Below are 27,756 nucleotides of genomic sequence, written 5' to 3' on the forward strand. Positions count from 1 at the left end.
GGATTGAAATGTACCCCAAGGATGTGAACAAAGCTAAATCAAAAAGGTAGAAATGGCCTTTATTCCTATTATAGCACCCATCCTAGGTTGTGTTTTGCACATTCAGGGCTGCTGATAAATTGAAGACGGTTTTAGAGGTAAGATTACCTTGCTGTCGTTTGCCAGTCATTTCCAGTGAGGCCTCTGACAGAACCAGGCCAGGCTGTCTACACATAACACACTGCGATACAGTGGGAAGACAAGCCGGAGGAAAATCAATTCACTTCTGGCAGAGATAAGCGGTATTGTATGGGCAAACACAAAGGCTTCCACCCATTTACACACGGCGGCTAATCTCCTCAAAGCTTAAACCTTTCACCAGAGAAGAAGCAATAGGCAAGAAAATATATCACGTTATTGCCCAAAATGTAAAAAAAAATAAAATAAAAAAAAAAATAAAAAAAAAAAAAAAAAAATATATATATATATATATATATATATATATATATATATATATATCTATATAAAATTTTAAAAAATGTATGTGTATAATATATATAACTTTTTTTTATTTTTTACATTAATATATACTTTTATGTATACTATAAATACTTTTATTAATCGCAAATTAATCGCACATCAAATTTGGCTGAAAAATTACCCCCAAAAGATAATTCAAAGTCATTATTGTGTAAATCATCAAACAGACATCACAAAAAAAGTAGCTTCAGAAAGAAATATTTTATTTGATTCAACATAGAATTTATTACACAAACTTTTGGACCATGAGGTTGAGTAAATGATGACTGAATTTTCATTTTTGGTTAAACTATACCTTTAATGTTTTATTTTTATTTATTTTGTTAATTAATATGGAAATATTAAATTATTTTTTTTAAATTATACTCTAAATAAGAAACTATTAAAACTGCCAGTAGGTGGTGGTAAATGTCATAATGATTAAGTCATTCATGCATTCGTTCGTTTCGTTCAAACGTTCAATTGATTCAGGAGTGAAGTAACTGGTTCTCTTTATGAATGAACCATTGAATCATTTGTTCACTGGATTCGTTCAAAATGTGTTGCTAGGAGACGAGCAGTTCTGCTTTGTCTTTATATTTTCATTGGCAAAATTGAGCAATAACAGACATTATTGTGTCTAAAATAATTAACTTCTTATTTATTGAACTGTTGTATAAAATCAGTATCGCATTTGCAGTTGTGTAATTCGGACAAAAATAGCACTAGTGTGATATTGCACGATTACTTGTGTGAGATAGCTTCACTATTTCATATGATATAAATATGAGACCAAAACTTAGGCATTTTTGCCCCCATATTTTTAATTTTAGGGTCATTCATAAAACACAAATATATTTTATAGAGATATTATTTATAAAAAGTGTCTCATTAGGCCTCCGTCATGCATTGTTCATAAAACAATTATTATATAAATAGTCCCATTCAATTTGACAATTTATATAAAAATTGTTTTCCAAATGATTTACACATTCGTTCTGCTCTTGTTTCATGAAATTAACTAGCAACAAAGAAACTTTAATTTGTTGAATGCATAATTTTATTGACATGTTCTATGAAAAGACAGTTTGATATCTCTGCCATTCATATGCTGAGATTTTATAAAATGCATTAGAAAATCAGACCTTTTTCCCTTATAGCTTGACTTCATAATAGCTCAACAAATTCCAAGATAAGTTAATGATGTTCAAGTCGTGACCCCTGCGACCTGTATGCCAGTATGCGGGTTGCCTGTAATTGACCCCAATTAAGATGCCCAGGACCCCAGCAGCTGTGTCTCATAGAGATGTATGACTGCTGGGTGCCTGGCGTCAACAGGTTGAGTGAGGTTTAGTTCAGCTTTTCACCACCTTTTCCACTGCAGAGCTCGCTTGAATTCCTCCCAGATATTTTCCCCCCAGAACAGCTGCAGAAAGATTCGGGCTTACCGCACACACCACTGAGGGCCATTTTCCACTCTTCAGGGCCTCTCGGACTGCTGGGGAACGATGTGGCACTGCTTGTTTTCTCTGTTGTGATTTATCTGGGCTGTACGGCTGAATGAACGCTGATGTAACAGCTGACGTTTCAATCGGCCCTAATGACCGGCCAAGGCATGAGGTTTCGTCGAGGCAGGGTGTTCTTTTGCTTTTTTCCAAAATAGATTTTGGTTTGGCCATAAATGGAAATAAATGCAGTGCAGTTTTGCACTGCTTAGGGGGAATTCAGTAAGAATGAATAGCGTTATTTATTTGCACGTTGGCTATGTTATTTTAGTGCACGATTTGCAAAAAGAATCATGCAAATCAGGTAAAGGTGCCCACAACTGAACAGCATAAATCCATATCTTGCATTTTAAGTGAATAAGATGCAGGTTTTGCACTGAAATATACCACATGATAAACTAATTCATCCTTAATAATAAACTAATTTGAGGCACATCATTCACAAACCCCTATGCAAACTGGGCCAGTTTGCGTAAGACAGTTCAGACACAAGTGTGTTGATTTGTGCACTGAAATGCACCATGTGCTGAACTGTTCAGTCAATTAGTCCCTGAGTTTTTTATAGTCTTTCAAATGGCATGATCCCATGTTTATCAGGGAAAACAAAAAGTGCCGTTGTGGTGGTTTGTAATGCTGAATCTGGAGCTTTGCTCTGGTAAGTTTACTCCTGTTCTCTTGGACTTCCCGTCTCATCTTGAAGTCTCTTAAGCAAGCAGCCACCGATCGATCGAGTCTGATCAGCGATATTCTCTCAGGGTTGCGTTGGCTAAGTGCTCTCAGTGTTGTTGCTAATTAAAACCCAGACAGTAAAAACCACCGTCACCTGCTTTCTGCTCCACATGACAAGCTGCAGCCGCATGCCGGAGATGCGCCATATCAGGACTTAATGAGCATTTTTTTCTGCTAACTTGATTTTTACAGGCCCTGCAAATATTTATGCTGTCCCCACCACAAATGGGAAAATAATTTTTAGCAACATATATTTATATGTGTGCATGTTCAATTTATTCATTTAATTATACGTATATTGTGTTGTATTATATTATATGTATATGTATCATTGGCGTAACTTTGTTTTAAAAAGTGGGTGGGACAGGAATGTGTGTGTGGGGGAGGGGGGGGGGTGCGGGGGGGCGGGTGTATTGTATTTGTATCAATACAATAATAAATGCACAAAATTTATTGACATAGACCTCATGATTAATATGATAGTTTCATCCTTACACCAAGCATAATACAATATATTTTTAGTCTCAAGAGTATTCACATTAACCAATAAGTACGTGGATCCGCATCTAATATTAGATTGTCCTGATGGACTAGTGGTAGAATTTTTGTTCAGCATGCCAGAGGTTCTGGGTTCTAATCCGCCATCGTGTCATTTATTTTATTTTTTTCTCATTAAAACCAAAGATGTTCATCAGTGATTGTATATCAAGAGCAGGAATACGTTTAAGGGCATTTTGTTTTGTGATTTCACCGGAACGAATAGAGTCTCCGGCCGCAACAGCGTTAAGTGATAGATTGAAGCGCTCGTCCGTGTGAAGACTGCGCACTGTGCACGAGTGCCAAGGGAACACTGTTGCGCCACTGATAACAGCGGCAACGAGCATCCAACATGATTTCAAAAACAGCACATCCCAGCGCCAGATCGCCTTTTATTTTACGCAAACGAATGAATTGCTAATCAATTAGAGATGTTTCTTTTGTATTAGTATTCATCCGTGCCGCGAAAAAAGTGGTGGGAACAATATCGACCCTGGCAAAAAGTGGTGGGGACATGTCCCACCCGTCCCACCCGCAAATTACGCCTATGATATGTATATTCAGTATGTTATACTGAATGACATTTTAGTGGGTGTCATCTGTAAATCATGGTAAAAATTTATGATATTTAATTTTTGCTCAGAAAAAAACAAACAAATTAAACAGGACCCATTCTGATGTATTGAAAAACAACATCAAGTTAAAGCTGTATTACACTTATTGTTTTGATGCTTGAAAACCCTTTTTCGTCTTTGATATATATACTTTGTGTGTGTGTGTATATGTATGTATATATATATATATATATATATATATATATACACACACACACACATATATATGTATATATATTTTTTTATTAAATATTTTAAATTATTAATATATTGTATGTGTGTGTATTTTTATTATTATTATTAATAATGTATTTCATATGTAATATTAATTCACTTTTTAAATATGAAAGTATGTATGTGTGTATTATTTAAAATACCTGAATGTGTGCATGCGTGTGTGTATATACATACACACTGATAGTTTAAATAAATAATAATAATGTACACACACACACATATATATATACATGTATATACACGTGTGTGTATATATGTGTGCGTGTGTGTGTTTACATTATTATTTATTTAGACTATCAGTGTGTATGTGTATATATATTTAAAATATCTCAAAATATCTCATTTAAAAAATGAATTTATATTACATATGAAATACATTTAGTGTGTGTGTGTGTGTGTGTGTGTGTGTGTGTGTGTAGATATATAAAACTATGAGTATATAAACTATCAGTGTGTATACACACACACACACACACACATATATTTATATGTATATATTCTGTTCTCTCTCTTTTTTAGTATGGCCTCATCAACAATAAAAGAAGTACTTGTGAAGAGAGTGAAACGATTGCGTTGTCATCATGTGAAGTCATGCTCTTTGTCAATGTGATGTTCAGATGATGTCAGTCGTGATTGGACGCGTTTTCCAGGAGTGCTGTGGAGTGTGCAGAAAATTATAGATCTGGATTTAAGCTAATTTCCATTGGGTCAGGGAAGATGTTATCAGGATTGATTCTGAGCAGTGCAGGTGGAGAAAGTGCCACGATAACATCATCATCTGTAATTGTCTCTTGAGACTGTCACATGATGTCAGCAGTGATTGGGCATATTTTGCCAGTAGTGCTGTTAAGTTTGCAAATTATTGTTTTTCTTGTGTCAAGAAAGATGTTATCAGTGCCAGCTGATGCAGAGGGTGGAGTAAAAACCTTTTTTCTCATATAGATGTTGCTTCTGTTACTTTTTTCTCGCAGTACTGGTATGAAGGGAATGAGATGGGAGACCTGCCTGTGGATTTCTCCATCGTGTGGGATGGTGACTTTCCCATCGACAAGCCGTCATCCATGCGAGGTAAGAAATCACTCGCTTCACCTTAAGCCCCCTAGTGGCATTTCAAAAGCTAAAGAGAAGAAATATTGAAGTTATCCTCTCTACATTCATATTTTATCGACATTCCCAGTGTCCTCTTGATGTGGGAGGGTGTTACCTTTTGTGTAAAGTGGAACTTAATGCATCTTTTATTTTATTTTATCTGGATTTCACAGTCTGTTCAAACACACTTAGTCTGTCAGGTGTTCTCTCAGTCGCCGTGGCATGTTTTATTAATATCAGGGCGCCTGCCTGCTTCAGCCTTATATAACAGCACATTACTGCAGAGGATGGTATAGAATCCACGTCTGTCTGCTTTTAACCTGTCTACACCTCTGTCAGTTTGCATTTACTTGTAACACTTTGAGAAACACAAATCGAAAGACCTCCAGGAGTCGATATATCTCTTGAGGAGAACTTCATCAGGTTTGCTATTACAGAGTGTTTCTGTAGTTTCAAAGGAATAGAGTCAAGAGAGGAACAGAAAGTCACAGCTCACTGTGTGTCTGCAGATATACAATCTCTGTGGTAAATTATTGGTGTTGTGTTTATTAGTCCGTGATCGTGTTTTCAGTGGTCTGTCATTCTTTGCTCAGATGGGCAATTCAGCCACTACATCCACCTTCCCAGAGCTGCCTTTAAAGATTCCTCATTTTGGCCAAAATCCAAGGCAACTTCACTTGTATTCTTTGCATGCTAGAAAATCCCAGAATGCCTTGCAACAAGCTTTGTGAAGATTTTTTGGCAAAGTCTAGAAGAAAAATCATTTTTGGTTCCAAATTTTTATCAGTTTTACTGGTAGTCCACTGTATGAAGAATTTTTGGGTATAATATTTCACAGTTTACTTTATTTTGCTATCCTCACTTACATAAATGAACTATGGTGTCCTGCACCCACTAGTAAAAATATATCAAAAATATCAAAAATGTCTGAATAATTTTTGGTTTGACTGTATGTGTGTGTAATGTAATGTAATGTATATACATATTTTGAATGTCCAAATATAATATAATATAATGGTAAAACTATCCTGCCATATAAGCTTTTATGTTTATTTATGTTTATTTATGTTTATTTATTATATATTATTCACTAGATAGGGCTTTTTCCACATATTCAATATAAGTATATTTTATTTACTAGTGAAAAGCATTTAATTAAAAATTCTCTATATTTTTGTGTTTATTAGCAACATGTTAACATCAGGCTCTATTTGGAATAAACTGAATAAAGTGTTTACTGGCTCTTTTTTTTTTGTAAATGTGAGTGACTATTAACTAAGTTGCCACCTGTGACCACCATTTCAAATCACTAACTTATGAGATTCTACGATGCTGCCCATGTAGATAGTAACTAGTGAGTGAGCTCACTAGCGTTTGGAACAGAGCCACTGTGTATAGAATTCAACCTCTACACCCACTACAGCAGAGCGACTTGGTTTTGTGCTTCCTCGAGGCCTCTGGTCAGAGATATTAGTGTGTGTGGGCAGCACATGAATCACGGCACAGTGAAAGCAGGCGTGGGTTTCGCCTCGGCTACCTTCCCCTTACAGTTCAATTATCGATTGGCACTGCACAGCTGGCACCACTCCAAACATGCCCTGCGTTAAACTGCCCAGCTGAGAGTACGGCTATATTCTCACTCTGTGTGTGTGTGTGTGTGTGTGTGTGTACGCAGCTCTCCTGTATAAGTGTGAAGCTCAGAGGGACAGCTGTGGACTCTGTCTGAAGGCAGACAGCATGTTTGAGTGTGGCTGGTGTTTGACCGATAAGAAGTGTCTCCTGAAGCAACACTGTCCATCACCTGAATACAGCTGGATGCATCAGGGACGGCGCAACGTACGCTGCAGCCACCCTCGTATCACAAAGGTAACACACGCGTCATAAAAGCCATCTTGGACCACAGATTTGTACTGTTGTCAGATTAACCCTAATGAAACATACCACTCACCTTTGCAAACCCCTTTACGTCCATAATGTGACATTTCTGATGGAAACAGGATAGACAGTGAGGAACCAAATTATGACAGGGACTGGTAGAAGACTTCTGCCAAAAAAAAAGGAAGGTTTTTTTTTAGACTTTCTTTTTGTATTGGAATAATGTGTCTTAATGGATCATGTACAGTAAGACCAGGAATTTGTATTTGTTTGTTTCATATAGACTTTAACCTAAAAAATATATATATATTTGCATTTTTTAAGAATGAAATTTTCATTCATTCATTCAATAATTTTTTAGAATTACCGCAATTTATTTATCTTTAGTATTTGTTTACCATTTTTTTATAATTACTGCATTATGTATTTTTGTTATTTATCTCTATTTATCTTTTATTTATTCATTAATTTATTTTTATTTTTTTACCACTTAAAAATATAGAAAAATGATTTATCTTTATTATTATTATTATTATTATTATTATTATTATTATTAAAATGTATTTATTTATTTATCTTTATTATTTATTCATTAATTTAATAATTAATGTAATTTATTTTAATAATGTTTTTAGAACTAAAAAAATTTTTATTTATCTTTTATGTATTTACCATTTTTAGAATTAAAAGTGTATTTATGTATTCATTAGTTTATATTTTATTTATCTTTATTATATTTATCTTGATTTTATTTATCTTTACCTTTATTCTGTTTTTTAGACACTGGATATAAACCTTTTTTTCCTCATTTAGTATGTCCTCAAAAGAGGTTTTGTCAGACTTTTTTTATGGAGTCATTTTTAGGAAATTTGTCCCTTAAATATACACTCTAAAAAATGCTGAGTTAAAAACAACCAAAGTTGGGTTGAAAATGGACAAACCCAGCGGTTGGGTTAAATGTTTGCCCAATGTGTTGGGCAGTTTTATTTAACCCAAATATTGTTTAAAATGACTATATGGCTGGATTAAAATGATCCCAAAATATGTTGAAATTAAAAATCAGACACATAATTACTAGAGGCAACAATAATAATCAAAAGGTGAACATTTATTAACAAGCAATTTAATAAATATTTATTGTTTAATTATTATTCATTAAACGTATTAATGTTCATTTATTAAACATATTAATAAATGTTAATATTCAACATATTTTGGGTTCATAATAAGCAAGCAATACAGTCATTTTTAAACAATAGTTGGGTTAAATAAAACTGCCCAGCAGGTTGGCCAAACTTTTAACCCAACTTGGGTTGTTTTTAACCCAGCATTTTTTGTAGTGTGGTTAAAAACACACACAAAATACTCAATCCTGCATGGCAGATATCCCAGACTGCACCTCTCAGAGCAGTGACCTTTACAGCTTCTTTTATATCCTCCAATGAGAAGCTGTCATCTTTGTCCCCACAGATCCGTCCACTGACGGGGCCGAAGGAGGGCGGCACACGCGTGACCATCGAAGGAGAGAATCTGGGGCTGCAGGTTCGAGAGATCACACATGTGCGTGTGGCGGGAGTTCGCTGCAACCCTGCTGGTTCTGAATACATCAGTGCTGAGAGGTGGGTTATATAAAATATTATACACTACAAATTCAGCTTCATACATCTCATGTTGCTAGTTAAAGGTGCAGTAAGTGATTTCTGAGAAACACTGTTGATTTTTGAGATAAACCCAAACAAACACACCCCTCCCTTCATTGCTCCGCCCCAAAATGCACAAACATGCAAGAGTGGATGTCTCTTTATCATAGCTGAAGAGAAGCAAAATTATGCTTCGTGAAAAATAAAGCGAAGATGACAAAAGAAGGACAAGGAAGAACAAAAATGGAGTATATGTAAGCAAGAGTTGTATATTTCATTGTTTTATATGTATAAACTCAAAACTGTCCTGTTACTATAGCTAACATTACAACAACAGCATATCTTGGTTCTGTGAAAAATCTCTCCCCCTTCATGAGTGGATATGCCCCCTACTGCTGATTGGTTGATTGACAAATGTGTTGTGGTGCTCGGTCCGATCCACTTTCAACAGCGTTTCTTAGAAATCGCTTACTGCAACTTTAATTTGAATGAGTTAGTATCACAATTGTGGACGGTGTTTTGTACAGGAGTGAATTCTGTGTTTGTTCTTGACCTGCAGGATTGTGTGTGATATGGAAGAATCTCTGATGTCGAGTCCCCCTGGTGGTCCGGTGGAGCTGTGTATCGGTGACTGCAGCGCCGAGTATCGTACCCAGTCGTCTCAGACATACTCTTTTGTGGTACGACCTCTACTTTTTAAGACATATTGGCTGTGTCTGATGAAACTTGAAAAATATTGTCTTATAAGGCAGTATATGGAGGGTGGAAGGCATCAAAATAAATCCTGTGTGCGCTGTTCAGTGATTGGTTGACAGAATAAATATTGTAGCGTTTGGAAAAAGTTGGTTAATATCCATTTTTTATTTATTTATTTTGAATATTTAATGACTACAGTGCTTATTTATTAGTTGAAATGGAATTAGAAGTTGAAAAAATAAGTTTAAAAAAAATTAAACTTTATTGGCTTATTTATTTATTTGTAATGAATATTAAATTATTAATGTTCCTGTTTCTTTGCTGAAATGGAATTAGATGTTGAAAAAATATATATGTAAAAAAATATATATAGCTAATTTTTTTTTTACCTTTTTATTTTTAAACTTTTTTTACTTTTATTTTTCTTTTTTATTCAACTTATGATCCATTTTTGCTAAAAATAAGCATTTTAATTATTAAAAACTCAAATTTGTTCTAGAATATTAAATATGAAACTCCTTTTAAAGCATTTTCCAGGTGGCTTCATACACAAAAGACTGGCCAGCGAGGCAACTGCCTTCGATTTTGGACATAGCCGTTATATTTTAATCATTCTTTTTGTATTGATTCCCTTATCGCTGCTAACATTTTGTTTGTGGTGATTTAAGAGCAGCTAATCAATACATATCCATCCTTTGAGACTCAGCCAATCCGATTTTGCACTTGAAACCGATGAATCTTTAGGATTCCCCTTTCCTACATCCTGTTAGCCAATCAAATCAACTGGTAGAGCCGATGTGAAAATGTAGTTGAAGGGAAGGGGGATGTAAAGAATGACACAATTACCCCCTCCTCCCCGCTGAGTTTTAAGTGGTGCCCAGCAGGAATACGGCATTAGTCTATTATCCCGAGCCCAGGAGCTGTACGTACACACACATACACACCCTCACACACGTATATAAATGGATGACCCTGCCTGGATTCCCTCAACATCTAATCAATAGAGTCCAGGCAGCTTCAGTCATGCAGAAGGGTAAAGCAAATGAAAACACGCACTCCGACCAATTACACAGGTATGCAACTAATTACTGCGAGAGGACGGCGCTGCAGCAGCGCCTGACAGGTCCTGCGCTGAAACAAACGAGCCCTGCACGGAGCGAGAGCAAACAGGACATTTCTATTACAGTGATGAGTGTAATCTTTTCGTGTAGTACCAGAATGGGGAAAACAAGTGCACGCTTGAGCGTCTATCACGCTGCAGCAAGCTCCATCTGTTCGGAAGTTACCTCCGTTTCTCTCGTCCCTCTAGACTCCGAGTTTCAACCGGGTGCGGCCGGAGAAAGGACCCGTGTCCGGCGGGACCAGGCTGACTATCTCAGGCCGACATCTGGACGCCGGGAGCGCAGTGACCGTGCTTTTGGCCCAGGAAGAGTGTCTGTTTGTCAGGTGAGCAGCTTTTCTGTCAGCTCTTAACGGGATCTTCCAGCACGGATCACATCTGTGTCCCGCGACATCTGCGGGATGCAGTTGGACTTCGGAGGAAGCGAGATGTGTCATTTCCACATGAAATCAAATGAGCGTGTATGGCTGTCCTCAAATACATCCTCATGTGCCAAGAAACATGATGCATTACTAGTTCTGATTGTTAGTGAACTGTGTGGTGATTAAACTGCAGTAACATCTGCTTAGAAGACTTAAATTGTATAATGTTGTCAGTTCCTGGCTGAAAAGACCAGCGTGTACTTCCATGCTAGTCTAGACTGGTTTATGCTGGTTTATGCTGGTCTAGCAATGTTGTCTTGCTGGTAGAAAAAAATCTTAAATAAAAAAAAGTTTAGAAAAATACATTTAAAAAAAAAAAAAAAAGTAATAAGGAATATATATATATATATATATATATATATATATATATATATATAAAATACATTTTTTTAAAAAAAAGTAAAAAAAAAAAAAATATATATATATATATATATATATAATATTTTCCCAAATCTAATTTCATTTCAGCTTAAATAATATAATTATTATTAAATAAATTATATATATTTTATATATGTGTGTGTGTGTGTGTGTGTGTATATATATATATATATATATATATATATATATATATATATATAATATTTATAATTTTTAATTTTTAATGAATTTATTTATTTTATTTTTTATTCAAATTATGATTCCATTTTTTTTTTTTTTTTTTTTTTTTCAGAAATAAGCATTCTGGTGCCTTTTAAAGCTGGTCTGATAACTATTTCCTGACTGAAAGGACCAGCATGTATTTCTAGTCTAGTCTAAACTGGTTTATGCTGGTGTAGCCATGTTGTTCACCATCAAAACTCAGTTGGTGAAGCTGGTTAACCAAAGAAGTCCAGCCCAGCATCCAAAACACATTAGAGGTCTTTTCAACCTGCTAAAAACAGCTTAAACCTTAAATATAAGGTGTTTGGCCTTGTCATGTTTGTTAGTCTGGTGTGTTTTGATGGTTTTAGAGGGGATTTAGGCACTTTTCAACTGGGAGACCAGATGGCTGACCAGCTAATCACCAGCTTGGCCATCCTGGCCAACCAAATAAACCATCTTAAAGCCAGCCAAGACCACTGTGGGCTTGTTTAAGCTGTTTATGCAGTCAGGTTTTGATTCATTTTTCAAATTTGTAAATAATAATAGGCCGAATGATGAAAATTGCTTCAAATATTTCTGGTTTTGTATAATTTAACCTTAATGTTTTGTTCTGACAGGAGAACAGTGCGTGAGATAGTGTGTGTGACGCCACCGTCAGCATCAGGCTCTGGGGCTTCATCTGTCAAGCTGTTCATCGACAAGGCAGAGGTCACCAGCGATACACGTTACATTTACACTGAAGATCCAACCATTTCCAGCGTCGAGCCCAACTGGAGCATTATCAAGTATGTTAACACAATGTCACACACACTCAATGGCTCTGTTCCAAACCCTCACTGTCTGCTGTCTACACAAGGCTAATATGTCTTGCTAACTTCAAAAACGCCATTCCTAATAGAATCTCATAAATGGATGAACTGAAACACTCACAGAACAGAAACTCACTCAGAGTTTCCAGTAGAGAATTAGCATATGCCAATGAATCAGTAGTCTAATTACTAATTAACAGCATAAATTCTGACTAGTTAGGGAGCTTACTAGCAACAGAGCCACAGTCATGCATGCAGAGTTACTCAATTTGATATATGAAACGAGTATTGCTTGTTTGTTCTGATAGTGGCAGCACCACCCTCACGGTCACAGGAACCAATCTGCTAACCATTCAGGAACCCAAAGTCAGAGCCAAATATGGAGGAGTGGAGACCACAAACGTGAGTTCCCGACCAGCTGTCCTTCTCCTCTCTGCCCCCACCATCATTACAGACAGCCTGTTGTTTATGTGATACTGCTTCCGCTACATAATGTCTGGATGTTCCTCCGCAGGTTTGTATGGTGGTGAATGACTCTGTGATGACGTGCTTGGCTCCGGGTATCATCTACACCAAACGCCAGGCTCCAGAAAGTGGAGTTCACCCAGATGAGTTCGGCTTCATCCTGGACCATGTATCCGCCCTCCTCATCCTCAATGGAACTCCTTTCATGTACTATCCTAACCCGACCTTTGACCCTCTTGGGAATGCTGGGATTCTGGAGGTCAAACCAGGATCACCCATCATCTTGAAGGCATGACCTTTGTCATAATCTCATCATCACTAATTGACATTTTTCCCCATTTGCTTTTGGATGAATTCAATGCCCCAGTCATATTTCGCTTTGAAATCTTTTTTTTTTTTTTTTTTTTTTTTTTTTTAATGCATAATAAAAATTGGAAATATTTTTTAAGAAAATAACCCATTATGACACATATATATGTGTGTGTGTCTTAAAAAACAGGCTTTAAAATTTTGATATAATGTTAGTTTTTTAGGAGATTTAAATTATGCACACCAAATGAAAAATTAATCTGCTCACTTTTTGGTGAATTCAATTTTCTGTGCTTTCATCTGTAAACAGGGCAAGAACCTCATCCCTCCTGCTCCCGGTAACGCCCGGCTGAATTACAGCGTGATGATTGGAGAAACGCCCTGTCTGTTAACAGTCTCTGAATCTCAGCTGCTCTGCGATTCACCAGATCTGACCGGAGAACAGCGAGTGATGGTGAGGATCATGCTGCTATGACATTTTCCAATCATGCATTATAAACACCTAATCTATAATGAGCCTCTTTTGCTAGTGGAAAGCAAAACATGCTCACCTCTCAATGCGCTGACTGAGAATTTACGACTCTGTCTTTATTGTATATCAACCAATAAAGGTGGCAGAAAAAGAATGGATGGCCATAAGATGGTGAAAATGCTGAATGTTTGTTTTGCATGGACTCGGGCGTTGTGCATCTTATTTAATCAATCTCATAATAAGCCACTGCTGCATGGCCATTTTTTACCTTAATGCTAAAACAGAAAACATAAAGGTCAACTGGAAGTGGCTCGCCGTACATTAAGTACTTATTAGGATTATAGGGAGCGCTGATACAAGCAATTTCCCACGTAATCTAGCTATCTGCTCTCCCGGCAGCTCAAACAATTATTACAAACAGCAGACAGGAATCCTTCATAACCTTCATGGGCCCTGACATATGCTTAGAGGGAGCATTTGAGACAAGTTCAGTCCCCTTTATTGATAATAACGGCTTTCATTAGTGTTTGCTCAGGAAATCATCACTATTATTATTGCTCATACTTGGTGTTAGTCATTTGAACAAACCCCTAACCCCTATGTATTAAACTTTAGCATGTAGCTCGTCCTGCACTGTTTGTGCTACAGACATGAGTAATGTCTCAAAAAACGTGGGTTTTTAATTCATTTGCATCACTCTTGAAATATGACTGAATTATTTGTGTTGGCCAATATTATAAATGTATATGTGTGTATGTGTGTGTGAGAGTGAATCATGAATCAAATCGATATGTTGCCAACCCAAAGTTTCACACCTCTGAACTAAATAGCAACACGTAGCATACAACATTATGGCCTGACCTTTGCTTGGATATCGATCAGATTTTCTTCAGAAAATCTAGTTTTATTTGATTTTATTAAACTGCTTAATGTTTTGCCAATGCCATTTCCTAAATACAAACTTTGTCAGAGTAATTACTTTCAGAACTGGTCAATAAGCACCTCAACAGATCAATTCTAATAAAATCCTGGTCCAAGTCTCTTAGGCTACATTCACACTGCAAGCCTTAAAGGATTAGTTCACTTTAAAATGAAAATTACCTCATGATTTACTCACCCTCAAGCCATCCTAGGTGTATTTGACTTTCTTCATTCTGATGAACACAATCGGAGTTATATTAATAAATATCCTGACACGGCCAAGCTTTATAATGGCAGTGAACGGGACCAATGAGTATGAAGCTTAAGAAAGTGCATCCATCCATCATAAACATACTCCACATGGCTCCGGGGGTTAATAAAGACCTTCTGAAGCGAAGCGATGAGTTTGTGTAAGAAAAATATCCATATTTAACAAGTTATGAAGTAAAATATCTAGCTTCCGCCAGACCGCCTTCTGTATTCAAAGAAAGTCTTATACACCTAGGATGGTTTGAGGGTGAGTAAATCTTGGGGTAATTTTCATTTTAAAGTGAACTAATCCTTTAATACTCAATTCTGATTTATTGCTCAGATCTGTGTGTTTTTTTTTAAATAGCTGTTCACATTGTTGTTTTAAATGTGGCCAATATCAGATTCCAGTGTGAACAGATCATGGTCTTGGACTGACCCGCATGCGCAAAAGAACGATAAAAAGACGTCACATATCACACTGTCATACGCAGTGTTGGGGAAAGTTACATTTAAAAGTAATGCATTACAATATTGCGTTACTCCCTGAAAAAGTAACTAATTGCATTACTTAGTTACTTTTTATGAAAAGTAATGCATTACATTACTTTTGCGTTACTTTTTTTCACCTGGGCTGGGCTTGCTTATTTGTTTTTTAATAACAACAAAAAAAGTTCTATTTTTGGCAAATGTTAAGGCCCTTTTACACCAAAAGTGAAATGAATAAGCCTCAGGCTGAAGGAAATGCATATTTACACCTGCACAGTAGAGGGCGCAGCTCAAACAAACCTTTCAGCTGTGCAGCCATTCTGGATTAAAGAAGAATAGGATACAGGAGAAGGAAGTTCAACACTCTTATTTCTAAATCTAATAATGTAAAGTAATTTTTACTTAATAGTATGGTTGAATTAGATCATTGAAAGTCAGCAGCAAAGACAATGGTTAATAAAGTGAGATTAAATACATAAAGTATATTTGTGTAATTTAATATAGTTAATTATTACAGGTTTGCTTAAAATTCTGAGATTGTACTTCACTGTTTTTCAGTGTTTTTGTGCAAGTGAGATGAGTAAATGCATGTTCACATTTAGTCTAGGACTACAATAACCATCATGTTCACACAGCGCACACCTCTGCACTTTATTTCTCTCAACATGGGGACAGGAGAGCTGTCAGTCAATAATTGTGAAAAAGTAACTTGTGTTACTTATTTAAAAAAAAAAAAAAAAGTAACTTAGATATTTTGTTGAAAAAGTAATGTTACTTTACTAGTTACTTGAAAAAGTAATCTGATTACATAACTTAAGTTACTTGTAATGCGTTACCCCCAACACTGGTCATAAGGAAGTAAACACGGAGGACATTGATTACGCGTTTATTTATTGTGTGATCTGCCGCAGAACCAGCCAATTTATGTGCAGGCAATATTAAAAACAAAGACAAGGATGCAAAAAAAGAGTTTTTAAACATTTATGATGTTTTGCTTGTATAAAGAGCGGTCACTGTAATACTTATGGGTCTTGATAATTTCAGGTATGTAAAATCTTTGAAGTGACTCCCATGAGCGCAGAAGTGTGACAAATGTTGATCTAGAGTGACGTACTGTTAAAGTCCCATGAATTCTGATATGAATGTTCAGACTGAGGTCACATTGCAAAACATCTAATCTGTTTCAGATTTAGGACCACATATGGAAGTGGCCCAAATCAGAATCGAAAAGATCAGATTGTGCTGTTCACACTGTTATGACAAAAACAGATCTGAGTCACATATGAGCAAAAAAAATTCGGATTTGGACCACATTTACCTGCAGTCTGAACTTAGCCTTAGCTGTGGCATGAACTGGTGAAACCCTGATCTATCTCAATATAAGGTATGCACATTAAACCCCCTAATTCGGTCCAACGCCCTCTCATTTGATTGATTAGCATGAGCTCTGTGGAAACAAAGATTACGTATATATCAAAGAGGTGATTTATTTAGTTAAGTTCCAGTTTGTGAATCTACAGTGTGGAGAAACACCCATAGAAAAGGGGGGGAAAAAGTGTGAGAGAGAGAAAGAGACATAGTGGGATTGAGAGTGCTGGGATCACTCAGCTAATGACCTGACACATATCGACAGCGCTCCAGGATTCACTTTGTTCCCCTCTATCACCGAGTCTCAATAATTCATGCAGCCACGCAGGGCCCGAGTAGCCACGGAAAGGTGAAACTCGTTAGGACAGATGGCTGGATGCCGCGTTTAATTGGACCGCGAATAGTGCAAGGCTGAGTTCCCGGTACCACGCCTCGGTCGGACCCGAATCTCTAACTAGACCTCTATTACCTGCTGATTTGTGCCTAATTGCCTTCAACACCTGTGCCAAAGTGACTTTTTGAAGTAATTTGATGTGGATTAGTGGTCACAGAGGCGGCAAGCGATTGTTCTCTCACTGCAGGTGGAGGAACGCGACGTGAACGTGTCAAACAAGTGCATAATTCTGTGGTAATTCTAATTGCAAGCTGATTTCATTCAAGAAGAAACAGTGTGAGTGCCCTCGGCCAATCAAAAGCCCTCATTATGAGCCACTAAAGCCGGCGGGGTGGTTAGATTGAAGGGCCTGCGCTCAACCTGAGGCCCCATCAGGAAAAGCTCAGTTGATGGAATTGTCACTGGCCCAATCGGTTTGTGGTTGGGGCCAGGGAAAAGTTTGGTAGGGCAAGTAAAAGTGTGAACCTGACTGGGCCAGTAGAACGAATCCTTAGCACTGAGCCCTACCCCATACTTTGACTTCTAATAGATTCTTTTGTCTGTGCATGCAGATTCTCGTGGGCGGCCTGGAATATTCTCCCGGAACGCTTCACATCTATTCCGACAGCACTCTCACGCTGCCCGCCATCATCGGGATTGGAGCGGGCGGAGGCGTTCTCCTCATCGCCATCATCGCTGTGCTCATCGCCTACAAGCGCAAGACACGGGATGCCGACCGTACACTCAAACGCCTACAGTTGCAGATGGACAATCTGGAGTCCCGGGTCGCGCTGGAGTGCAAGGAAGGTACGATTTTTGGTTACTTCAGCATCTGCGCTGCCTATAGCCCGTGCCAAGCTGTTTCTGACAGGTGTGCAGAGTGTTTTAATTAGCTACTAATGGTTTTAACCCGTAGGATAAATCAAATGGAGCTGTGATGTATTATTTCATTGTGCGCGAGGTGTCCCATGGGCCTCTGGTGTGCTGTTGTGTTGAGAACGGGAGCGAGTCGGAGGCACTCTCGCACTGCAGTAGCCTGGATTCTTGCAGAGTTTGACGCAGTCTTTGTGGAGGGATTGAACTGGGTCATGACGTCATAATGTCCTCATCCTTTGATACCGGTTTTATTCACAGCTTTAAAAGGATCTGTAGCTCAGGCAGACACGGTGCGGTGTTATTTATGCATTTGTTAAAAGAATGCCATGAGATACTGGAATGAATGCAACTTTTCTTTTTATGCAATTTTTATACGTTTATTTTTCATTTCTGTGTCATGTGTCAGTGGGCATACTTTCTCAGAGAAGCGACAGAAACTGTTGAAACACACATATCAGTAGTGCTTTTTTACCTATATCTAAAGGGTGTCCAAATATATTTATTAATACTAGCAAAAATGCGAAAAATTAACACTTACTTGCATAGTACTCAACTACTATGGAAGTAAATGTAAATCAAGACCAGACAATTGTATTGTGCACGATAACTCAATTACAGAGAAAAATGTTTTTTTCGGTTTTCATGCTTTCAATCAGTGCAGGATAATTTAATCTCCCAAGACTGATTCCGTGATGAATGTAAAAACTGCCCAATTAGACAGGAAAAGGGTCTCTGATCAACATCAACAAAACAAGCAGCTACAATGAAAAGTTGCAAAGCAAACCCATTAAATTAGATTCTTGTTTAGTTCTTAAATGTCAGAAGACTGTGGAAATGACACAAAATAGCAACTTTTGCTATTGTAGCCAATGCCAGTAATCTCAAAATATGGTCAAATATCCCCTAGTATATCTGTCTCTGACAGCATATGAGGTGTTCTGATGTATGCATATCTCCATTCTTTATTCATCTCAGCATTCGCTGAGCTGCAGACAGACATCCAAGAGCTGACGAACGACATGGATGGTGTGAAGATCCCTTTCCTGGAGTATCGCACCTACACCATGAGAGTGATGTTCCCTGGCATCGAAGAACACCCGGTTTTAAAGGAGCTGGACGTAAGGGACCTTTTAAAACATCTTGGTTAAATTTCTCTGTCCCCAGGTGTCGTCTGTCACTCGCAAGTGCCAATAAGTAGGTTGCCACAACTCATAGACCATTTTCTTTTAATCCTTCTGCCAAAAAAAGAAAGCAAAAAAACCCTAGATGTGCTTTAAAAAGATCCCCTAAGCTCTGAAGCTACGGTACTGCTGTCTCAGTAGTGAGCTTCAGAGCGAACGCCCCTCTTTCAGCATGCTTTTTAATTAAAACCTCAGGCAGAATGAAATCAGCAGCCCTGCAAGGCCCTGGTGGAATAGCCGTCTAGAGACGTGCCTTACCAAAAAATGTTTTGAAAATAGTCAGCAAAGAACAATTAAATCTCACCGCAGTGGAGCTTTTTCCAAGTATGCATTCAGGCAACAATTGTTGTTGCGCATGTTTCTCTCATCTCCTTCCTGCCTGCCTTTTCCATTTGTGTTTTTGTTCTCCTGCTTTTTCTTTCGTTTAATCAAATGCTTCCTCTCCTCTCAGTCTCCAGCTAATGTGGAGAAGGCACTGCGCTTATTCAGTCAACTGCTGCACAACAAGATGTTCCTGCTGACCTTCATCCACACTCTGGAGGCTCAAAGGTCCTTCTCCATGCGGGATCGCGGCAATGTGGCCTCCCTCCTCATGGCGGCGCTGCAGGGACGGATGGAGTATGCCACTGTAGTTCTCAAACAGCTTCTGGCCGACCTGATCGAAAAGAACCTGGAGAACCGTAACCACCCCAAACTGCTGCTTAGACGGTAAGAGGTGGTAACTGCCTCAAATTGTGGAGCATGACCATTTAAAAATCCTCCTCCAAAGTTACTTGTAGATTCATCATTACATTTGTGGAAAAATATGCTCCATCATATCATTGTCATATGACCACTCACAAAGCAACTACATAGCAAGCCCTAGCAACCCCTCCAGAGCACCTTAGCAACTGCATAGCAACACCCTAGTAAGCACCTAGAACACTTTATCAACCACTTAGCAGCATGGTAAAACCACTCAGAACACCCTAACATAGTAAGGCCCTATCAATCCCCCAGAACATCTTAGCAAACACCCAGCAATGTTCTAGCAACCCCCTAGACCACCTTAGCAACACCCTAGCAACCACGTAGAACACTTTAGCAACCACATAGCAGCATGGTAACACCACTCAGAACACCCTAACATTGTAAGGCCCTATCAGTCCCCCAGAACATCTTGGTAAACATCTATCAATGCCCTAGCAACCCCCTAGACCACCTTAGCAACACCCTAGCAACCACGTAGAACACTTTAGCAACCACATAGCAATATGGTAAAACCACTCAGAACACCCTAACATAGTAAGGCCCTATCAATCCCCAGAACATCTTAGCAAACCTATAACAATGCCCTAGCAACCCCCTAGACCACCTTAGCAACACCCTAGCAACCATGTAGAACACTTTAGCAACCACATAGCAATATGGTTAAACCACCCAGAACACCCTAAAATAGCAAGTCCCTATCAATCCCCCAGAACATCTTAACAAACCCATAGCAATGCCCTAGAACACCTTAGCAACTGCATAGTAATGCCCTAGAAAACAGCCAGAACATCTTAGCAACTACATAGCAGTGCCCTAACAACCCCCCAGAACATTTTGGCAACCACCTAACAATGCTCTGGCAACCCCCAATACACTTTAACAACTGCATAGCAATGCCCTAGCAACTCCCCAGAATACTTTAACAACTGTATAGCAATGCCCTAGCAACCACCCAGAACACATTAGCAACTGCATAGCAACACCCTAGCAACAACCCAGAACACCTTAGCAATCTCCTAGAATTGCCTTAGCAATGAGTCAGAACACTTTAGGAACCTCATAGAAGCATGCTAAATACCACTCAGAACACCATAACAACCACCAACAATGCCATAACAACCATTCAGAACACCCTAGCAACCACACAGCATCATTTGCATTTCTGGATTGCTTTGTCTTGCAGAACTGAATCTGTGGCTGAGAAGATGCTCACCAACTGGTTCACGTTCCTCCTGCACCGCTTCCTCAAGGTTTGTGACCTGTTTTCTACCATAAACTTTCAGTCAATTTTAATAATGTGCTATGCGAAGTCCTACATGAAATTGAGTAACAGCCTCAAACTTCTCTCTGGCTAACTAGCATCTTGTTTGAGAAAAGATTTTGGCGCGCTGATGTTTTTGACAGGCTGACTCATCGCAAAGCCTGCTAATAAATCTCGCTCAAGCCTACGCTCCAGATAGCGACTCAGGAATGCCACAGCTTCCACCCAACCCCGAAATCAGCCCCGTCGAGGTCGTGAGGGCACTCGCTCAATCCCACATCCTGTCAGGTGTTCTAGAGTTCACCAAGATGGCCGCTCTATTAGGCTAAAGCTGATTGAGATGGCTATTAGTGCTAAGGGCAGGAACATCAGGCCCTTTGTGCATTCAGGGCTGGAATTGCCCTGTGGAATGTAGCACTGGCCGGCCGCCCAGTGTCTTTACGTCCCATCAGTGCAGATGTTAAAGTGTTTTGGCCACCATACAGGCCTCTAGAAGTAATTACTATGAAATGCCTCTCGGTACGGCTCTATTGCACTGCCTGGGTGTGTACTTGTAATGCATTTTATATATATCGTAAGCCAAAGCATTCACATCTGTTGTATCCTTTATATTTATGTCATATACATTACCATATTACCAAACATTTGTTTTGGGGGATCACTGTAACGTTACCATCATATAGAACATATAAACGTTCAACTTAAAGGATTAATTTTATCCAGAAATGAAATGTCATTATTTACTCATTCCAGACCTGTATGACATTTTTATTTATTACAGGGAACAAAAGGGGAAGTTAAAGGCCCGGGTATACTTCATTTTCTGCGTTCCGCTCCGTCTGGCGCGAGCCTCTCTACGAGGGCCGTCGCGGAACACCGACGGCTGAAGTATACTTTAGGCTTTAGCCTGGCCAAGCTGGTTTTGCTGGATCTCCTAGCCTAACCAGCTGAAAAATGCCTCTAAAACTGCCAACTGACCAGTTTGGCCAGGCTGAGAGACCAGCATTAACTAATGCAAAACATCTTAGGCTGGTTTAAAACTCAAAAGGAGAAATCATATACTGTAATGAAAGCATACAGTGACCAGGGACAGTCAAGCTCTAAAATAAAATAAATGAATAAATAAATAAATAAATAAATAGATAATTTGGGTGGCACCAACTTTTTATTTGCTATTTTGTAAGTCTTCTGGACATTTCATTTTATTTTATTTTATTTTATTTTATTTTATTTTATTTTAGACTGTCCATGGTCACTAGGCTTTCATTATATGATTTCTCCTTTAGAGTTTCACAAAAGAAAGTCAAGCAGGTTTGGAACGGACATGAGGGTGTGTAAATGATGACATAATTTTTCATTTTGGGGTGAACTAACTCTCAAAGGGTAACATAAGTATCTGTTGACAGATATTTAGGGCTTGCGCTGTCAGTTCATGTCATCTGCATTTACGCTGCATACGTTAAACTGTGTGAATTCTATGTTCAAATGTGTTCGTTAGCGAATGAAACCTGGCGCGGATCCCGTGACACACATCTGTTGTGTCATAACAGGGTCTAACGGCCAGACTATGAAAAGCAGACGGAGCCAAAACACAGGCAGCCTCTAGAAGCAATAAAAAGCTGAGGATCTGATGTATATATTAAGACTAAATGCATTTGACATAGAGTTCGGAGGCTGGTTGTTTAGAATTACTTGCTGTTAGGCATGCAATGGATGCTGGGTAACCCTCTCCGCCTGCGTTAGAAGAGTGTGATTCAGGATGTCATGCTGTAATTAATAATGTCAAGCTGATCTCGCCTAAGAACTAAATAATAGCCTCCCCTCAGTATCGCTGTTTAGTCATCAAACGCTTTTAAGTGGGTAATTGGAGACTTCTCCACACTTCACAAATGCCATCTGAAAAGAACCGTGATCGTCCGTGTCTCTCATTCTCACGGCCGCGCTTTCTTTCTTTGCATGCTCGCCGTCTTATTTCTCTTTTTTTGCTTCCTTTTGGTCAGAAAGTCTTTTTTTGTCTCTCCTTTCATTGCTTTTTCCTCTGTATTTAAAGGTGCAATTATGCATTTTCGAAGTGTGTGGAAAATTACAGCTCGCTGTGATTTTATTGAATTGATGGTCTGTGGTATTTTGCACAGGAAGTTCTTTAGTGTGTTCTTTAAAGGTAAAAGGTTTTAAAGGAGACATGTAATGGAAAATGAGATTTACTTGCTCTTTTGGAAATTAAAGCACTGAAGTACTAAATAGATGTACTAGTATAGGGCTGCATTATATTGGAAAAAACTGACATTGCGATATTTACTTATTCTGCGATATGAAGTATGTTCACCAGATGACTTGAATAGCTATATTTAGAAAGAATTATTAATTCTAGAATGTGTGGGGTGATTTTGTTGGGGAGTGCAATTGCACTATATAAGCCATATTGTAATATCGAGTTTATTTCGATATATCGTGCAGCCCTAGTTCACAACACAATACTTCTGCTTATGAAACGCAAGCACTTTTTTGAATTATTTGCTATCTATTCAATGTCATTTATTCCTGTGATGCAAAGCTGAATTTTCAGCATCATTACTTCAGTATTTAGTGTCATATGATCCTTCAGAAATCATTCTAATATGCTGATTTGCATTGCATTAATATGCATTCTAATATGCTTAATATTTTTGTGAAAAGCCTGATATATTTTTTAGGGTTCTTTTGTAACATTATAAATGTCATTTTTTGATCAATTTAATCCGTCCTTGCTGAATAAAAGTATTAATTTCATTAATAATAAAAGTATTATTTGACCCTAAATCTTTGACCCTACTGTCTTTATGTGTGCTTAAGGAAACCCAATGAAAGAGTTAATTAGCTCTGTAATGTTTATGGAAGTTGTGCAAGAATCCATTAACCGGAATGCATTGTTTAGCCAATTGTAACAGATGTCATTTACTGTACATAAAGCAGTCTTAAATACTGCAGCAAAAACAGCCTGTTTAATTCTGTGGGTCAGTGAGAAAGTGGGAAATGATCATGTACTGTAAAACTTTGGTGCAAGAAACCTTGACTAACATTATAAGTGGACTTTTGGGAGAAAATAAAATGCTACAAAGTGTAGAATATGACCTCTCTCTCTCTCTCTCTCTCTCTCTCTCTCCCCCTCTCTCTCTCTCTGTGCAGGAGTGTGCTGGCGAGCCTCTGTTTATGCTCTACTGTGCTATAAAACAGCAGATGGAAAAAGGTCCCATAGATGCCATCACAGGAGAGGCCAGATACTCCCTGAGCGAAGACAAGCTCATCCGACAGCAAATCGACTATAAGCAGCTGGTCAGTGTCCCCATGGTGACGCTCTCTCATGTATCCCATAATCCCTCTTCCTGTCTCCCAGCTCCCCCAGCCTCATTGAAGAGCACAAGTGTTTGATTTCAGCTCAAAATATACATTTGAAAAAGACCCTAAATGCTTACAAATGTTTTACCTTTTTAGATGTTCCCAGCTAGAAATTTGTCTATTAATACTAATACTTAAATTAGTACTACTATAAACACTTTACCATCTCTTCTACGCGTTAAAAAGTCCAAGATTTTGGTACAAAGAACATATACATATACATTCATATTTAATATTAATCAGTGCATCAGAATGAAATATATCATATTGTAATATTTGTACATTTTTTATTCAAAAGACTGTATCATCATGACAATGGCTATCATGCTTATATTTAATATTTTATAATGGTTTTCTTTCCACATTTGCAAGAGTAATGCAAGATTCAGTATCTTTTTTCTTTTTTTGATGAACTGTTTTCCCTGCCAGTGTTTACTTAAGTTGCTAGTCAGCGCCAACATTTTTGATAATATTCACAAAACTCTCATGGCACTCAGAATGTGTTGTTGTATGAATATGTAAACAGTCAATATATCTAAAGAAAGAACAGACTCTGCTTTAAAAAAAAAAATAATAATAATAATAATTTTATTCTATCATCATTCATTCTTTCATTTTTATCAACACTTCAATTTAGGTAAGTTTCATCAAAAAACTATTTTGAACAAAAGGCTGAGAAAATCAAGTTTTTGTAATGACTTCAATTCACATTTATTTGTATAGCACTTTTTACAATACATATAGTTTCAAAGCAGCTTTACAGAAAATGCATGTGTCTACATTACAATTTAGAGTGATCTGTTATCAGAGGTGACTGTGTCTAAGTAATGGATTTCAGAAATGTACATATACAAATCACACAGTAGGCTAACAATGTATTAATTTAAGGTAGACTTTGTCCATATCGCATTCAGTACGATGATCAAAGCTTAGATGGAGTAGATCACACCCCCCAAACATTGCACAGTCATATATCACTTTGTGGGTTCGACATTTCATGCAGTAACATTAGGCAGTTTGAATTTATATGCTTTTGAATGTTTGGTGATTATGTTAGCTTACTTGTGCTTAAACAAATTCTATCCGCTGCTCCAAGGCTATGGTTGAAATCGCCCCCTATAACCTCATTCACTATTCCCTATGTAGCCGGTCCTACTCAATCCCGCTACGAGCGGGATTCAAACCGGCGTCTCCGACATGGGTCGGGCGTGCTAACAAGGACACTAAAGACTGCAGCTTCTAACGTCAGTCACTAGCATGCATCTTTGAGGCCAGGAGAGTGAGGTTTACATGCTCAGCTCTTACTGGCCTACATTACATTCAGCCTTTGAACCTCACTCCCATCCGGGTCACGGCACCAAATGTAAACGGTCCTACTCAACCCACTCTGAGCGGGATTTGAACCGGGGTCTCTGGCATGGGAGACGGGTGCGCTAACAAGGATGCTAAAGACCACAGCCTCTAGCGTCAGTCATTAGTGCACCTCTTGAGGCCAAGGGAGTGAGGTTTACACACATTGCTCTTACTGGCCTACGTTACACCTACATTAGTCCACTAATATAGTCCTAATATAATATAGTAAGCGAATTCGGACACTGACTGTTTTTACATAGTTTGTGCTTGCTGTTTAATAATCATTTACAACTTAGCAATGTTAGCAATTTGCAACTTAGCAAAAACTAGCAGCTCCAGTAGTAATGAAAATATTTATCTTGAACTCCTGTCATGGAAACTAGCATGTATAAACCTTAATTAAACAATTTAATAATCCATTAAAAATGAATTTATGCCTTTATGATATTACGCTGTACCCACATTGGACTAGCGGTTTGGAAAATGGATGGATAGATGATTCCACTGCGGGCGCCATCTTCTGGCAAGACGCGGGAATTCATTTGGCACGACTCTCACAGTGCATTATGGGTATTCTCTAGTCGTTGTGTGAACATCAGTCATTGTTATTGCGGTGCATTATGGGATTGAATGAGTGCACTGTATAACATCCGGAGATGCTGTACTCTTTTAGAAGATCCACAACAGTGCCCCCTACCATATAACAGTGAAAACATGGATTGCGGTTACAACATAAATGATGGAAAATCTTGTCAATGGCAGGGAAAAAGTTAAGATCCGGTTCTCAGTTCCGAATCTCAGTGTTCATCAGTGTCCCTTCGGCCTGTAGTCCCCTCTGAGATAAAACCAACTTAAAAGCTCAAATGCCAATCAGATAGATGATATCAATCCAGACAGGGTGAGTTATAAAATTACTTTGAGAGCAGGGTTTGTCAGAGGTGCAATAACAGGGACAGAGATTGAGAAAAAACAAAGAATGCACTGATATGAGTGTCGTCTTCATCTGACCTGATCAGAGCCTGTAATGACTGAAACAAATCTGAGAATTTATCATGGCACTCATAAAACAAACCCAAAGCTCTTCATTTATCTCAACGGAAAGCCAGGCAATACAGTGCCTGATTTAAACTCTCTATCTCACATACACAAACATGACCACACAAAAAGAGCATATTTACTCTCTGTCTGTGCCGACAGAGTTCTGTGCATTGATTTTAAATGGAACAATACGAGCCGACCAATGAATGAGCTTTAATCTATGGCTCCTCAGTGGTAGTTAAAGCTATAGGACAGCTCATCAATTCCACAGTATTCAGGATAGATCAGCTGAAGGGAATCGATATGTGGCACAGTTATTCAGCTGTCTTAGCTGTCAACCCTAAAGAGAGGCCCCAAGGGACCGTCAGAAAAGGTCAAACTCACCTGTGACACAGCGTGTATGTTCATATGTTCATTAGGAGTGCAAATATTTGCTCTTGTTTCGACCCTTTGCTAAATAATGTGACGCATCTTGAATTATAAATCAGATTGTTCCAGTTCTGAATGCTGATTGGTCAGCTTTACATATTGGCTGTTTAATTATGCATGCTCACTTCCACCTCATTCTCACATTTAGATTATCTTTGCCATCATCTGTCTCTAGCACACATTTGTGATGGTTAAATTCACTTGTAGCATTTAAAACTACTTTATTTGTTAGTTATTTTATTTAATTCTATACATTTTCTATTGTTTATATTTTATTTTTAGACTAAAGCATATATAGCAATTATTATCATCATCAATTTATATATATTTATGCTGTCAAATCGATTTATCACGATTAATCACATCTGACAAAAGTTTACACACACACACACACATTATATATTTAAAATCTTTTATATTAGATGTGAGTAATAGCAATTAATCGATTTGACAGCACTTTGCAATATGATATTTCATTCAGATTGATTCAT

The 27,756-nt window shown here is 38.0% G+C and overlaps 1 protein-coding gene across 1 annotated transcript in view; it reads left to right on the plus strand.

The window, feature by feature from the left end:
* plxna3 (plexin A3) overlaps window positions 1-27,756 on the plus strand; it is a 182,977-nt gene that overhangs the window by 144,164 nt on the left and 11,057 nt on the right. The window contains 14 exon segments of the mRNA XM_051903241.1: window positions 5,092-5,188; window positions 6,885-7,075; window positions 8,555-8,703; window positions 9,284-9,404; window positions 10,730-10,866; window positions 12,165-12,332; window positions 12,665-12,758; window positions 12,871-13,110; window positions 13,441-13,584; window positions 17,575-17,809; window positions 18,854-18,996; window positions 19,511-19,767; window positions 20,993-21,059; window positions 24,236-24,382. Coding sequence (XP_051759201.1) covers window positions 5,092-5,188; window positions 6,885-7,075; window positions 8,555-8,703; window positions 9,284-9,404; window positions 10,730-10,866; window positions 12,165-12,332; window positions 12,665-12,758; window positions 12,871-13,110; window positions 13,441-13,584; window positions 17,575-17,809; window positions 18,854-18,996; window positions 19,511-19,767; window positions 20,993-21,059; window positions 24,236-24,382 — 2,190 coding nt within the window.

The sequence above is a fragment of the Ctenopharyngodon idella genome, chromosome 8 (genome assembly GCF_019924925.1).
Source record: "Ctenopharyngodon idella isolate HZGC_01 chromosome 8, HZGC01, whole genome shotgun sequence".
Classification (NCBI taxonomy): domain Eukaryota; kingdom Metazoa; phylum Chordata; class Actinopteri; order Cypriniformes; family Xenocyprididae; genus Ctenopharyngodon; species Ctenopharyngodon idella.